The sequence below is a fragment of the Podarcis vaucheri genome (genome assembly GCF_965113315.1).
Source record: "Podarcis vaucheri genome assembly, chromosome: Z".
Classification (NCBI taxonomy): Eukaryota; Metazoa; Chordata; class Lepidosauria; order Squamata; family Lacertidae; genus Podarcis; species Podarcis vaucheri.
The window spans coordinates 47,753,917-47,770,011 of NC_138758.1; the positions used below are offsets into that span (position 1 = coordinate 47,753,917).

The 16,095-nt window shown below is 47.8% G+C and overlaps 1 protein-coding gene across 1 annotated transcript in view; it reads right to left on the reverse strand.

Moving 5' to 3' along the window:
* MEGF9 (multiple EGF like domains 9) overlaps positions 1-12,134 on the reverse strand; it is an 84,740-nt gene extending 72,606 nt beyond the window's left edge. Inside the window, exon 1 of the mRNA XM_082208907.1 lies at positions 10,955-12,134. Within this exon, the coding sequence (XP_082065033.1) occupies positions 10,955-11,714 (760 nt within the window). The 5' untranslated portion in view covers positions 11,715-12,134. The remainder of the gene's footprint in view (positions 1-10,954) is intronic.
* Positions 12,135-16,095: the final 3,961 nt, after the last annotated feature.

The window sequence follows — 16,095 nt, forward strand, 5'->3', positions numbered from 1 at the left end:
CAGGAGAGCAAGCAGGATCGGTGTGCACTGACCCCTCTTGCCCTCCTGGCTTCAGCAAAAGCAAGCCTACTGGCTTTCCTCCCGCAAGAGCCATGCGCTCTTTAATGGGAGCGCGGCTCTTGGGGGCTTTTCTGGGAGATGGGGGAAGAGACAGAGCTGCACGAAGCCTCCACAGGGGAGCGGGATGAAGGCTCCCCACTCCCCTGCAGAGGCTGCGCGGGGCTAAGCCAGAAGCTAGAACAGACAGCGGGGTGCATCCCGCTCACTGTCCTGGCTTCTTCTTTAGCCGCGCGCAGCCTCTCCCGGGCAAGGAGAGTCTTCATCCCCTGCCCAGGAGAGGCTGCATGCGGCTAAGGCTCCCCCAAGAACCGCGCTCCCTTTAAAGAGTGCGCAGAGTGTGTGTGCGGCTCTTGGGGGCTTTTCCTCGAGGAGGGCTGCTCTTTAAAGGGAGCGCTGAGCAGAACCTCCCGCCTGCATTTGCTCCATAAGACGCACACATATTTCCCCTTACTTTTCAGGAGGGGGAAAGTGCGCCTTATAGAGCAAAAATACGGTAATAATAATACAATAATAATTTATTATTTATACCCCGCTCATCTGGCTGGGTTTCCCCAGCCACTCTGGGCAGCTTCCAACTGAATACTAAAAACAATACAGTGGTACCTCGGGTTACAGACGCTTCAGGTTACATACGCTTCAGGTTACAGACTGCGCTAACCCAGAAATAGTACCTTGGGTTAAGAACTTCGCTTCAGGATGAGAATAGAAATAATGCTCCAGTGGCGCAGCGGCAGTGGGAGGCCCCGTTAGCTAAAGTGGTGCTTCAGGTTAAGAACAGTTTCAGGTTAAGAATGGACCTCCAGAACGAATTAAGTACTTAACCCGAGGTACCACTGTACAGCATCAGACATTAAAAACTTCCCTAAACAGGGCCGCCTTCATTTGTCTTTTAAAAGTAAAATAGTTGTTTATTGCCTTGACATCTGGTGGGAGGGCGTTCCACAGAGCGGGTGCCACTACCGAGAAGGCCCCCTGTCTGGTTCCCTGTAACCTCACTTCTCGCAGCAAGGGAACCGCCAGAAGGCCCTCAGCACTGGACCTCAGTGTCTGGGCTGGATGATGGGGGTGGAGACGCTCCTTCAGGTATACAGGACAGAGGCAGTTTAGGGCTTTAAAGGTCAGCACCAACACTTTGAAGCTCAGAGACGGTAGCAATATGTTACAAGGAGGCTAAGAGATCCAGTTTCCCTGTTTTGCCTTGATCAAGCATCGCCACAGGGGCTGATTCCTGTGTTAGCCTCTGTCAACAGCTCCTGCTTATGTGACTGTGACATTTCGATTTCAGTTCCTCCCTCCCTTGAGTCTTGTGGGCCAGTGCACGGGTGGAATATGCCTCTTCCCCCAACCTCTGCATTGGGTGAATAATCTGTCTGGCTACTGTTGGCACAAACACAGAGACCTGATCTGTCATAAGACAAAGACCTGCTGGAACGGTACCACTTCACCGTGGTTCCCAAATGGTGTCCACTCCACTCCACTCCACCCCACCCCCACCCCCCAACTTGATGAACTTGGTGGATTACTTCATGCTTTTTCTACTTGTTGCAGCAATCACAATGTGTTGTGCTAAAAGAAGCTGTATGGTTTATAATTGTTTTTCTACAGCTTCCTTTATTGTGTTCTGCCATATTACCATGCAACATCTCACAAAATGCAAACGGTAAGAGAATAAAATGTGAAAAGAGAAATAAAAGGAAGCAATAAAAATACAATCGAATCAGTATTTAATGCGGACTTGTGGTCTGAACTGAACTCATAGCCCCGCAACAATGTGAGAAAGAAACCCGTGCCCTCCTCCCCAGCTGAAGACAGGGGTGGGAGCTTCCACCCAGGGGCATAGCGGGGGGGGGGTGGCAGGGGGCAGCTGCCCCCCCTGCCATCAAGTAAAACAATAGAAATACTTAACTAACTGACCAATCATGTTCGTTCTGCCCCCCCCCCCCCGGCCCTGCAAAAATCCTAGCTACACCCTGGCGTCCACCCCCTGGAGATGCCTCATAGGAAGAAGCAAGAAGTACTGATGAGGATCATAGAAGGAGCTTCCACATCCTGTGGTTTTAATTTAATTCCTGACCATTGGTCATGTTGCCTGGGCAGGGCCTGGCAGAGCCAGGCAGAGGCCCGGGCCAGGTAGATAATGTGCCCCCCCTTTTTTTTACCCTGGGGATAACTGAAGTCTTATAAATAAGTAAGTATATTAATAATTTTCACAAAAGTTATGCTGACAAATAATTTTATTTCAAGGCTTGAACCATATCTGCATATAAAGACAAAATGGAAAATAAAGATATACAATAGTGCTTTAAAAAAATACATAGGGAAAAGGATTATTTTATGTATTTACATTTAAAAATGCTTTCCTAGCTCTATTTTCTGCGAATTCTTGAATCCTTGCGTTCACCCCAGTGCATCCCCTGCGATTGTGAATATGTTGACCGAGGCCCCCTTTGGAATCGGAGGCCCGGGCCAAGTGGCCCATATGCCCCACCCCCGCCCCGGTCTGGGCCTGTGCCTGGGGCAACTGGGAGTCCAAGTTGGAAACAAGTTGGAAAAGGCTGTCAGAGAGTGTCCCTGCCATTTCCCTGTGCTTCTGAAACTCAGAGAGTCTTTGCATTTCTCCAGGCACAATGGCTCCATGGTAGAGCACCTGAGAGGCAGACTGGCCATTTGTCATGGATGCTTTTGTTGAGATTCCTGCATTGCAAGGGTTTGTACTCGGTGGCCCTGGGGGTCCCCTTCAAACTCTACAGCTCAGTCCCCAGCATCTCCAGATGCAGCTGGGAATGTTGCCAGTATGAAATCCCACAGATTGACCGCTAGATGGATGGATGGGTGGATGGTATAGGGCAGCTTCCTATGTTCCTAAGGATGGAGGAGACTTCTTGCTTCTGTGTTCTGGCCAGAGCAAAAGATACACTTTTTACCTAACTACTGGTGAACGTTTTGGTAGATTCCTGCTCTTTGCCAGCTTATGGAATGCTCCTCCCTGATGCCTTCACCTAGCCTCTCTCTTTTTTTGCTATCATTTAAGTAACAGGTGATGTGTTTTCTCATGCTCTTAATGCTATCTGAAACCCTTTGTGGGTTTCAGTCGCTGTTTTGATGAAAGGCAGGTTATAAATCTCAGGAACAACCAAGATCAATGAAAGAAAATGCTTCTGCTGCTGCTGAGACATCCTCACTGGTGGCAGCAGAGACAATTTTAAAGTGTAGCAGGGAGCTTCCTGACACATTACAAAGTTATTTCCTTAAATATGTTTCAAAATGCTTTTGCAATGGAAATCAGGTGGTGAAAAATACCGACATAAGTGCAGCTCACTGCAAGGTGTACATATATGTGCATTTTGTTGTTTTTTTCATTCTCTATGTATGTTTTCTGGGAACTGCAAGGTCAGTCAAGTGGCTTATTGAACCATAATATCAAGTGTGAATGCACAGGTGTGTGTTATATAAGACAAAGTGTGTATGTGTGTAGCTGTTCCCATATTACATTCAACAAGTATACTATCTGTATACATGAATCGTTAAGCGGCATACTGAAATACTTCTCCCGTAATGTTCAGTGAGAATGGGAAATTGTTGCACAACTCAACTATTATGTACAGACTATGCAAACACTTGTACAACTTGTACCTGTGTACAGTGTAACATGTGAACAAGCCTTAAACGTTATTGCTTTGCTCAGAGCAGGTGGAGAATATATACCTTCAAATATTATACAGTATGTGTGCGGGATATATATATATAGGGGAGTGGGTCGCGCTGTGGTCTAAACCACTGAGCTTCTTGGGCTTGCTGATCAGAAGGTTGGCAATTCGAATCTGCATGATGCAGTGAGCTCCCGTTGCTCTGTCCCGGTTTCTGCCAATGTAGCAGTTCAAGAGCATACCAGTGCAAGTAGATAAATAGGTACCACTGTGGCAGGAAGGTAAACACGTTTCTGTGCGCTGCTCTGGTTTTCGTCACAGGGACAACCAGGCACTCACTGGATAACCACAGGCCAGTCAATCTCTCTCTGCCTCCAAGGTTGGGGGCAGGATGCCTCTGAATACTAGTTGCCAGAAACTGCAGGTGGGAATAGTGCTGCTTTGCTCATGCCCAGCTTGCAGGCTTCCCAGAGGAATTTAGTCAGTCATGGTAAGAATGGGATGCTGAACTATACAGTGGTACCTCGGGTTAAGAACTTGATTCGTTCTGGAGGTCCGTTCTTAACCTGAAACTGTTCTTAACCTGAAGCACCACTTTAGCTAATGGGGCCTCCTGCTGCCACCACTGTGCGATTTCTGTTCTCATCCTGAGGTAAAATTCTTAACCTGAGGTACTATTTCTGGGTTAGTGGAGTCTGTAACCTGAAGCGTCTGTAACCTGAAGCGTCTGTAACCCGAGGTACCACTGTATGGCCCTTCAGCCTGATCCAGAAGGCTCTTTTTATATTTTCTGGCTAACCTACCTCAAAGGCTAGGATAAAAAGGAATGAGGCAGCCCATGTCTGTTGTCCCGGAAGAAAGGTGCAATAAATATTGTTGTTTGTGTGTTTGTGTTTGTATGTGTGTGTGCATTCTATTGTATTTATTCATCACTTTTTCACTGAAGAGTCTCAAAGCAACTTAAAAAATAAGACAAGATAGGTAACATATGAAACAGTCAAAATCTAATTTTGAAGAAAAATCTAAAAATAATCACCCATAAATATGTAAATGGAAAATCCTGCTCACGCCACTGAAAGGAAAAGCAAGTCAAGAGGCTGCAAACATAACTAACTACCCACCAATAGACAAAGATGACAGGCATGCTTCTCTGGGGAGAGTATTATACAAACAGGGAGCCACCACTGATAAGGCCCCTTCTTGTGTCACCAACTTCTGCCCCTACTTAGAGACAGAATCCAGAGAAGGGCCTCAACTATTGAACAGGGTGTCCTCATTGCTTCACGTGGGGTTTTTAATTTTCACTTGGGAGCAGTTGACACTGCTGCAGCCTTGCCGGTGCTAAGGACATGTGGAGGCTATTTTTGGAACTGACTCACGGGCTCAGAATCCATCTGCAAAGGTTCCTTGGCAACGTAACCTTGGGTGCAGTAGTAATCCAGGCACACCTGGTGCTGTTGTAGCATCGCTGAAACTAAGCAGGTATGCACCTGGTCAGCCCCTGGAAAGGCAGACCACTTCCAAGGCCTACATAAGAATAGGATTCAAATTTAATAAATACGGTATACCTCTTCCTTTCTCCACCACACTTAAACCAATAACTGCTCAAGACAAGATTTGCAATTATTTGCCCAGCAGTCTCCATGAACATAAGCTGAGCCTGTATGGGGAAGAGGGGGAATCAGTAGCTTGCGGACATGAGTCAGTATCAAAGCACCTGCTGGATTCCTTGAATCCAAGGGCAAATGGCTTAGCCACAGCCAGTTACTAATTCCCTTTCCCCTCTTTTACGCATACATTTAGGAGGCTATGGAACACAGGCAAGGCAACTGGGTATGGCATGCAAGGCACAGGAAGAGTCTCTAGGATCAGACTAAGGGTCTATCTGAGCCTTCACCAACCTGATGCCATCCAGATGCTTTGGACTACAACTTCTATCAGCCAATGGGAATTGTCACCCAAAATATCTGGTGGTCAGCAAAGTCTGGTCCATCTATTCCATCATCCTATTACCGTCAATCACCAGCCAGCTGTCTCTGAGAAAGCCCACAAGCAGAACAGGAAGGGCAAAGCTCTCGCTTGCTCTTCCCCACCGGCAGCTGGCACTTGGAGATAGACTGCGTCCAAATCTGGAGGCTTGACTTTGCTATTTAAGAACCATCAGCACTTGATAGACACATTTTATGTAAAGTTGCCTAATCCTATTGTAAAGACACCTAAGCTAGGGTCTGCCCCCACATCTAGTGATAGCAAGTTCACAAAGTTGTTTTATTATTATTATTATTATTATTATTATTATTATTATTATTATACTGCCCTATACCTGGAGGTCTCAGGGCAGTTCACAGAATGAAATCAAAATATAAAACCACAAAATACATAATCAAAATAAAAACAACAACCCAATAACCTCCCCCCCCCAAAAAAAACACCACATTTTAAAAGGGCATAGGATGTAAATCAAATCAACCAAAGCCTGGTTAAAAAGGAACGTTTTTGCCTGGCGCCTAAAGGTGTATAATGAAGGCTCCATGCGAACTTCCCTGGGGAGGACATTCCACAGATGGGGAGCCACCACAGAGAAGGCCCCGTTCTCGTGTTGCCGCCCTCTGGATCTCTTGTGGAAGAGGCACACAAATAAGGGCATCAGAGGATGATCTTAGGCAGGTGATAATGGTGATAATAATAATAATAATAATAATAATAATAATAATAATAATAATAATAATTTATTAATATTTATACCCCACCCATCCGGCTCCCAACAGATTAAAAACAGAATAAAACATCAAACATTAAAAACTTCCCTAAACAGGGCTGCCTTCAGATGTCTTCTAAAAGTCATAGTTGTTTATTTCATTGACATCTGATGGGAGGGCATTCCACAGGGTGGGTGCCACCACCAAAAAGGCCCTCTGCCTGGTTCCCTGTAACCTCACTTCTCACAGTGAGGGAACCGCCAGAAGGCCCTCAGCGCTGGACCTCAGTGCCTGGCTGAACGATATTGGTGGCGACGCTCCTTCAGGTATACAGGGCTGAGGCCGTTTAGGGCTTTAAAGGTCAACACCAACACTTTGAACTGGGAGCCAATGTAGGTCTTTCAGAACCGGTGCTTTATGGTCTTGGTGGACATTCCCAGTCACCAGTCTAGCTGCCGCATTCCGGATTAGTTGCAGTTTCCCAGCTCCCAGATCCTCTAGATCAGCAGTTCTCAACCTGTGGGTCCCCAGATGTTGTTGGACTACAACTCCCATCATCCCTGAGCTCTAGCCTTGCTAGCTAGGGGTGATGGGAGTTTGTGCAGCTAGAATGTATCTTGGGAGCTGTCAAAAGTGCCATGCAAATAGCCTCTCCATTGGTCTGCAGAACCTTCTGCACAGGGTGAGACAGTCAAGGTCCAAGGCTTTCTGTTTAGTGGGAAGGGGAGATGCAAGACCTTCCCTCAGCCCCATATGAACTAATAGGTATTGGAAGCATTTCATTTGGGGATGGGGAGATATTTTCAGCCTGAGGGCCACATTCCCTCTTGGGCAAACTTCCAGAGGCCAGAGCAGTGAGCAGGGCCAGAGGCAAAACGTGGGTGGAACAATGGACGTGACCCTTTCTTGTGTACAGTTAAGCCACATCCAGCCATGCACATGTCAGAGGGTCTTTTATTATGTCAAGCATTACTAATGAAAAGATATGATACTGTTATCAATATCATTATCATAACAAAATCAGAGAATGGCAGAACATTTTTTTAAACACACACACACAGAGAGAGAGAAATTATACAGTTCTCCAGCTGCTTCAGTTTCATACAACCCATTGTGCAAGTCCTTACAGCCTAAAACACAAACACATTTCTCTGGTCCTGGAATCCACCTGAGGAAGCATTTCTAAGATGTTGCTACAGAATTGGGCAATTTGAACTAGAGCTGACTCCTGGAAAAACAAGGTTTTGGTTGCAACCCTTCACCCATTGACCTGGAAGCATCAAGTCCCTATGAACTCAGCACCGCTTGCTTCTGAGTAGGCACATTCAGGATTGTGCCAGAGGCAGATTTAGGGCAGCGCAACCGGTTCCCCCACACTGGGGACTGAGTGAATTGAGCAGAACAGAAGGTGAGAAGCAGAGGGTGCCAAATTTTGGCCTTGCAAAAGGTGCATTGGTCCACGTCGCTCAGGATTGCCTACAATCTCTGGCAGCAGCTTTCTAGGGTTTTAGGTGAGAAGCATTCCCAGTCCTACCTGCAAATGACAAAGGCTGGACCTGGGACCTACCCCTGAGCTTCAGCCCTTCCCCAACAAGGAAAATTAGGATTGCTCCATTACTGCAGGGAAGGCAATGTATTTTTATAAGAACATAAACAGAGCCCTGCTGCATCAGACCAAGGGTCCACCATTACTCTGTTCACACAGAGGCCAACTCATGTAAGCAAGACATAGGTGCAACAGCAACTCTCTCTACTTGTGACTCCCAGAAACTGGTATCAGAGGCACACTGTCTCCGACGGGGGGGGGTGTGTGTGTGTGTGTAAAATGTCACCATCATGATGACTAATGCACTTGTCCCTGGTTACATGTCTCAGACTGTATGGCACACAAACAAAATTTGGGCAGCAGGAAGAAAGAAGCATCCTATTTCTGCAAAGTAAAACACAGCTGAACACTACCCAGAGCAGACCCACTGCAATTAATGGGCCTAACTTAGTCATGTTCATTAATGTCAGTGGGTGTACGTACTCTGAGTGAAGCTTAGTTGACTATCACCCATTGGGAACTGTCCACCTAGCTCAGTACCGTCTGAGATCCATGGTCCACCTAGCTCAGTACCGTCTACACAGACAGGCAGCAGTCCAGGGTTTCAGGTGAGGGTCTCCCCCAGTTATTTCTGGAGGTGTCAGAGACTGAACCTGGAACCTTTCAAATGCAAAGCAGATGCACTACCACTCAGCTATGGCCACTCCCCTTAAAAATGTTGAATACCACCTATTACACCAACACTGTTTTGATTAATCAGGGCCAACTTTTAAGTCACTAAAACGGTTTTTAAGAGGTTGATCTAGCTGATTAAGATTGACTAGGATGCTGGAGATCTAGTGGGTTTGTTAAATGTTTTAGTTTATTTAAAGTTCAAGCCATCCTTATGTCTCAAGTTAACAATTCATTTAAAAACACCCCACAATATTTGCACTTGTGTTTATGAGTTGTACCTACCCCAGGCCATGGAATGCAACAGAACAGGGAGAACTGCTTTAGTGCAACCTTTATACTAACCTGGTATCCTACAGATGTTTTGGGAGAGAGCTCCAATGGTGGCTGGGGCAGATGGGAACTGCTCTCCAAAACATCTGGAGACCACCAGGCATTAGAAGTAGCTAGAATATGCTGCAAATGGGTCAAATCCTCAAAATATAGACAAGGACAAAGGCCAACATCAAGCAAAAACCATCAATATATTATTACCCACAAAGAAGACATTTCTCTCCATGCCTCTTTTAAACACTTCTCATTTTACTCTCCTTCTTTGCTTTCAACTGCTACAACTGCTGCTCGCCTTTGCCATTTTGAGCATCCTTAAAAAATCATTCCACAAAATGATCTATTATCTGAGGAACTAGTCCAAAAAAAACCAGAAAGCAACTGCCTCCCATAATAGGGGACCAACATTTATCCCTAGCTTAGGACAAGGAGGAGCAGGAGGAGGAGAAAGAGAGATTATACCCCCCTCCCAAAAAAGTCCTGACAACCAATGGTATAAACAATAGTAAGAAACACATTGTAGTACATATTAATATGAGGTGACAACAATTTATTCCCTAGTCTCTATAACAATAGTCTCTACAACAATTAATAAATATTAATAACAGAGGACAGTGGTCTATCCCAACCAAGCCTACTAGTAGAAAGATACATTGAACCCAAATTGTTGAAATGAAGTAATAATGACAAATAAGTAATAATAGTAGCATTAATACAAATACTACTTGTATTAATATTGGAGGCATTAATAATATGGTGCCGACTGTGATGGCATCACAAATGTTAAATCTTGACTCATTAGTCGGGTGCATGACCCTCCTTCTTCCTGAAATGTTAGTCCACACATAGGAATATCTTTCAATAAAGGTCTTGGGGCCTTTGGAAACAAATCAAGCCATCTCCCCTCCTTTTGGTGCCTCTATCCTGCCCTAGCCTTGAGGCTCAGGACAAGTAACAGCACGATCTCTAAATGAGCATCCACAGAGCAGTCACAGGCAACACAACATAGGCAGAACCCTGTTGGATCAGACGGAAGGCCTCCCTAACCCAGCACCCTGCTTCCCCAAGAGGACAGGAGAACAGGAGACCTCTGCTGCTGTTATCTGGTATTCAGAGGCCCCCTGCCTGCCTCAGACTAGAGGTAAGACACAGCCACCACAGTGAGTAGCCACTGAGCGAACAGCTGCAGCTCAGCAAGCCAACATCTGCTTTACCTGCTCAGGTTCAATCCCTGGTACCTCCTCTTAAAACTGAGAATGTCCCCTGCCTGAAATCCTGGACAGCTGCTGCCGTTCAGTACTGGCATTACAGAGCTAGTCTGTCCAATGGCTTGACTCAATATAAGGCATCTTATGAGGCTCCTAGGATAGTTTTATCCCTCCATGCCCTGTCCCCTCTTTTGAAGCTGCCTGTGGGCCACCACTACTTCTTGTGGGAGCCAATTCAATGGTTTAACTGTTGAGAATAAGTCATTGTTTTTTGTCTGTACTGAATCTCCCAACATCCAGCTTCCTGTTGGGTTCTAGCATTATGAGAACGTTTTCTCTGCAGCCACTTTCTCCACACCAGCAACAATCTTCTACACCCCACCTCTCACCCTTAGGTTAAAAACAAACCCCAAACCTTTGCAACCTTCCTAACAGGGGGCTGCTGGAGCTCCCTAATGATTTTCGTTTCCTATTTTTACTGCACCGTTTCCAACTCTGCAATATCAGCTAGGTGCCTTTGCCGAAGCTGGATAGGTAAGGTTACCTGGGAACCACATCTACATTGCACCCTTGGACTTTAAGATAAAACTGTCTTATGAATGGCACTGGCTGTGTTCAAGGACGTACTACTCAGAACAGACCCATGGACATGAATTGGCCTAAGTTAGTCGTGTCCATTCATCCCGACGTGTCTCCTGTAGTGTAAGTTCTCCGCATACAAAACGCTTTTGTTTTTTTGTTTTTAGCATGCGCGTGTGTCACCCACAAACGATCTACAGTCCGTCCACTCACCTATCCCACTATGGGCCACCAGATCTTCTTTCTCTTCCTCCTCGGAAGGCGACGAGGGCTCGGCGGTGGGGACGCTGCTGGACCAGACGCTGAGGGTCGGTTCTTGGGGAGCCGCGGACGCCGAGGCTGGAGAAGGAGCCGGGGGAACCTGCGTGGACGCCGCGTCTATTGCCGAGGCGGCGTTGCCAGGGCTGGGCGCCTCGGAGCCGGGCCCCTCGGAGCTGGAGCGGCTGCCCCCTTGTGCTCCCGCAGTAGCGGCAGGCTTGGTTGGGGGGTCATCGGGGGGCGCCAAGGTGGGCTGGATCCCAGTTGCGTTGCCTGCTTCTGCCGCCGCCGCCCAGGAACCAAGATCGTTCCCTTCTTCTTCCTCCTCCTCCTCGCCCCCGTTTTGCTGCGGGGTGGTGGGCGAGGGAGAAAGAGGAGGCGGCGGGGGAAGCAGAAGAGGGGATCGGGGAAGAGGAGTAGGAGCCGGCGAAGGTGAGAGCAGAGACGGCGTTTCGGCTCCCGCACCGGAGCGCACCTCTCCCGCAGGCGATGCCGCTGCTGTGGACCCTCCGTCGGAGCCGGACCCGCCGCCGCCGCCTCCTCCTCCTGCGGCTGCTGCTGGCCCGGCGGTGGCGCTCCGCGGCCCCGAGTCAAGGGCCAGCGCGCACGTGAAGCAGAGCGGCAGGAGCAGCAGCAGCCGGGAGAGCCGGCCGAGGTCGCGGTGGCGGCGCGGCGAGGTCCTCATGGTGATGTTGCCGCGCAGGGTCTCCCGCATCCCTCCATCCGCCTGGCCGGCTAGCCATCCACCCGCGCGCCCATTCAGCCGCGCCAGGAGCCGCTCGCCCGCGCCGACAACGGGGATCGGGGGGTCGGGGGGTCAGCCAGCCATTGACAACCAACAGCCCCCCCGCAGAGACTCTCGCTTCCCAGGAGGCGGCGCCTGCGGCTGCCGGGTGTCTCTTTGCGCTCCTACGCCCGGACTGGCGGTGGCACAGAACCGGCTTGCAGAGAGCAGCTGGGCGGGAGGAGGCACCATGGCATTGTCCCCCCCGCACCTCCTCCGCCTCCTCCTTCCCGCGTTGTCAAGCAGCCTCACGCCGAGCTCCTTCTACCTTCCCTCCCCTTTTTTGTATATATATATTTTTTGTCCCCCACCCCTTTGCTTTTTCTCCCGCGGCCGGATCCGCTCCTTCTCCCTCCTCCTCCTTTAAAATCAGCAACCGCACAAAGTGGAAAGAGAGAGGCGAGGGGGGGGGAAGAGAGAGAGGAGGGGGGGAAACAGGCGTGCGCGGGATCCAATGGGAAGCTATCAGGGCCACGTGACCATGGCGACTCTCCGAGTCTTTGTGCATCGCCCAGCCAATCGGGGAAAGCTCGGGTGCGCAAGCTCTCGTCTCTCCACCCTCCGCGCCTCTCTCGCTCTATGTATATTCTCCAACATGCTTATGTAGAGGTGGCGGAGCTGCCTGCATTGTGCGTCCAGAGTGACAAGTAAAGGGGGAACCTGCAGCAGCAGCAGCAGCAGCAGCAAACAAAGGATTAAGCCTCAGAGCTACTTACCTCAAACCCACCTCCATCCTCGCTCATTGTTGCATTAAGCACTTTAAAGGGTGGTCGCGGGGAGGAGAGATTCTGGGGTGAGGAGAAGCGGGAATCCAACCGGCGGCAAGTGTCCTGGCACAAAGCATCTTCAGAGCAGGCCTACTGAAATTAATTTCAATGTGTTTATTTCGGGTAGAACTCAGCCAGAGAAAACCCGTATGGAGAGCTGTTGCCCTGTCTCAGAATATTTAATAATGCCATTTTATTAGATTGCACCTGCACATGGCCTGACCAAATACTCTGAGCAGGTGGGAGACAACCTAAGACTTCCGATGTTGTGAAGGCAAGCATCCATCAAGCTCTGATTCCTGCCCATTGTGGAGAAGGCACCCATTTCCCAATCCTCTTGCTTTCTCTAAGCCTTTGAAGCTCAAAGTTCCACTGTTAGGGGAAAGATAGCCATTCTAATTGTAATTCTGTCTTCTTTAATGAATGTTGAGGTTCAGCAGGTGTAAGCATCTGCGACAAGGGTCTCTGGTGCAGATTTAGGTATGTGCCAATACATTCATGAAATCATTGATGCTGATGTAAGAAGAATTTAGGAGTTTACTGGCCAGATGGCCAGCGAACATTGCCAGTGTGCCCAAAAGTATTCAGAGTGCTCCTACCAAACGGACAGCAAATGCAGAACGTTGACTCATTCAGGAACACACAGGGCAGGCTCCTCACAGAATGTGCCAAAGAAAGGAAAAACCAATCATAAGGGTTGTGTTAAGATCCTATTTAATATAAGACAGGGGTCACTAAACGGGGGGGGCATGGGAAGCAGATCCGCTGACCAAGCCACACAATAGTGGCCTTTGTGGCAAGGCAGAGTCACCCTCCTGATATTGGTGACACTGTTGCTTACCTGGCAGGGATGGGATGGCATAGAGAATGGGGCTGCACACCTGCAATGCCAGGAATACTGGATTCGTGGGAGCAATCCTTCTAGGGAAGCTGGGCTGTCCTTGGCCTCACATCCACACCACAGAGAAACAACAGCTGTGTCAGGATAGCCTCCACACGAGTCATTCCTGGAGACACTACTGTATCTATTGTCCTGCCAGGTCACTGCAGCCAGGCTGGGCAGTGGAGGACTTTGGGCTTTAAAATTTCAGCGGCACCCTGTGCAACGCCTAAATTCATTGCCCCTCCTCTGCATCTCACCTTCCGGTGTTCAGCATTGTTGTGGCACCTCCTGCGGTGCCCTCTTGGCTCACCCAGTGCAGGCGAACCAGTCACACTCCCCTAAATCCACGTCTGGAGGTGGGGCATCTGCATTGAAAGAGAGGGGTTTGAGTAGGGCATATCCACACAGGGTCCCAGTTCCCACCTCTCCCTGGGTAGAGTGATGGAGCCTTGCATCCACACACTGGATGGATAGTAATTCGTTGGGGTAGTTTAAGTTAGGATATGGAACAACTAGGGCAAGCAGGTACCCATTTTAATTTGGCTTACCTAATGACCCATTAGATTACAGTGGTACCTCGGGTTACAGACGCTTCAGGTTACATACGCTTCAGGTTACAGACTCCGCTAACCCAGAAATAGTACCGCTGGTTAAGAACTTTGCTTCAGGATGAGAACAGAAATCGTGCTCCAGCGGCGCGGCAGCAGCAGGAGGCCCCATTAGCTAAAGTGGTGCTTCAGGTTAGAAACAGTTTCAGCTTAAGAACGGACCTCCAGAACGAATTAAGTTCTTAACCCGAGGTACCACTGTAATAGATTCATGGACTTGTAGAATTGGAATCTTTCACTCACCATGGGGCTCAAACCCACAAGCCTGAGAGTAAAGTTGGATCTACACTGATTTTTAAAAAGCCCAAAACACTATAAAAGCTCTCAATGCAAAATCACATTGGCAATGGATCACTGCCGTGCAGCACCATCTGTTGTCACATAGCTCAGTTATAAGGATGTAATTGATGAGTGTAGCTAAGTCCTAAGAGTCTCATGCTTTTCTGACAGAGCTACCCCAAGTGAGATGTGCTCAAGATATTGATTGTTCATGTTTACTAACTGGGTGGCTGGCCGGCCAGTGAACATTGTCAGTGTTCACAAAGATGTTCAGAAAATTCCTACCAAGCATGATGAAAACCAGAGCAAACAGAGCCTGGCCAGAGAGAGGGAAGATGTGCCAGTAGTTGATATAGGGACTCTGGTAAAAGAAGAAATAGATGAAGAAGTAATTCCTGCAGGGTACTGGTAGTCCATGCACACACTTTTGGGCAGAGAAGGTATCTGAATCAGAAACAGGGTGGGAGTGGGAAGATGCAGTAATTACTTGGACCAATTATCAAGTATTCCAGGGTGTGTGGTGCCAGCAATGTGTTATTATTAGCTCTAATTCTGCAAGGGAGTGTGAGCAGAGGCTTCAAAAGATAAGCACTCCAGTGCCTGCCCAAGAAGTCTTCAGAGTCTGTTGCTTGAGGAAGAAGCAGAGAAGCAACACCTAGGTGAAAAAACATTCTCTGGGGAGGGCCATAGCTGAGTGGCAGAGCAACTGCTTTGCGTGCAGAAGGTCTCAAGTTCGATTCCCACCAACATCCTGGCAGAGAATCCTGTCCGAAAGGCACTGCTAATTAGTATGTTTAAGCACAGCATGTTGACTCACTTTAAATTCTTATTTGTTCAAAGGCTCTTCTTTGGCTATTGAGACTGAACACTTTTTTGGGGTGCTATTACTGTTTTCAAGTGATGCATTGATTACAAATTGTATTACTAGGCCTATGAACATCAGCTGGTGGGAGACAGTTCTGTACTGTTGTACTCAGGTCCTTCTGATGTGAGGACGAGATGCTGGTCTAGATTGGCCTAAACCAGCAGGGATATTTTTATATGGCTCTAGGACTTCGCTCTTGTTGTTGTAGGAAGAGACGGATTAACTAACCACCAGGAAGAACCCTCTGATAGTAAGAGGTGTTTGACAGTGGAACAGTTGCCCTCAGGAGGTTGTGGACTCTCCTTCCTTGGAGGTTTTTAAGCAGAGGCTGGATGGCCATATGTCATGGATGCCTCAGTTTAGATTCCTGTATTGCAGGGGGTTGGACTAGATGACCCAGGGGGATCCCTTCCATCTCTACAATTATATAATTATTTCTATGAAATAAAGAGCACCATCATTATTATATCTTTGTCAATGTGGACAAGTAGCTGTGTGCCCTGACAAGTACTGCAGGTGATCAAAGGGCTTTGGTGCAACAAATCCACTTTAAAAAAACAACAACAGAAAACCAGCAACTTTTGGCAGTTAGGAAAGTTACAGGGAAATGCACTAAAAAGTGTTGTGTGAACAAATAATTAGCAGGATGACATATAACCTCCCCACAAACAAATCAGAGCAAAAGTTCAATAAACAGCAGGGCATAAACTTTGCTTAAGCTTTGTGTTAGCAAATCAGGTTGATTGTTCAATAAGCAGGCCCATCTGGAAGAACTCTTCAGATAAGGATTTTTTTTTAAAAAGGGGAAGGGAAAAAAAGCATGAGAACCAAACAGAACAAAATGAAAGTTGTGGGAAGTTGCACACACACTAGTTCTGGAATTCAATTTTTGAAGTTTCCAGCATTACAG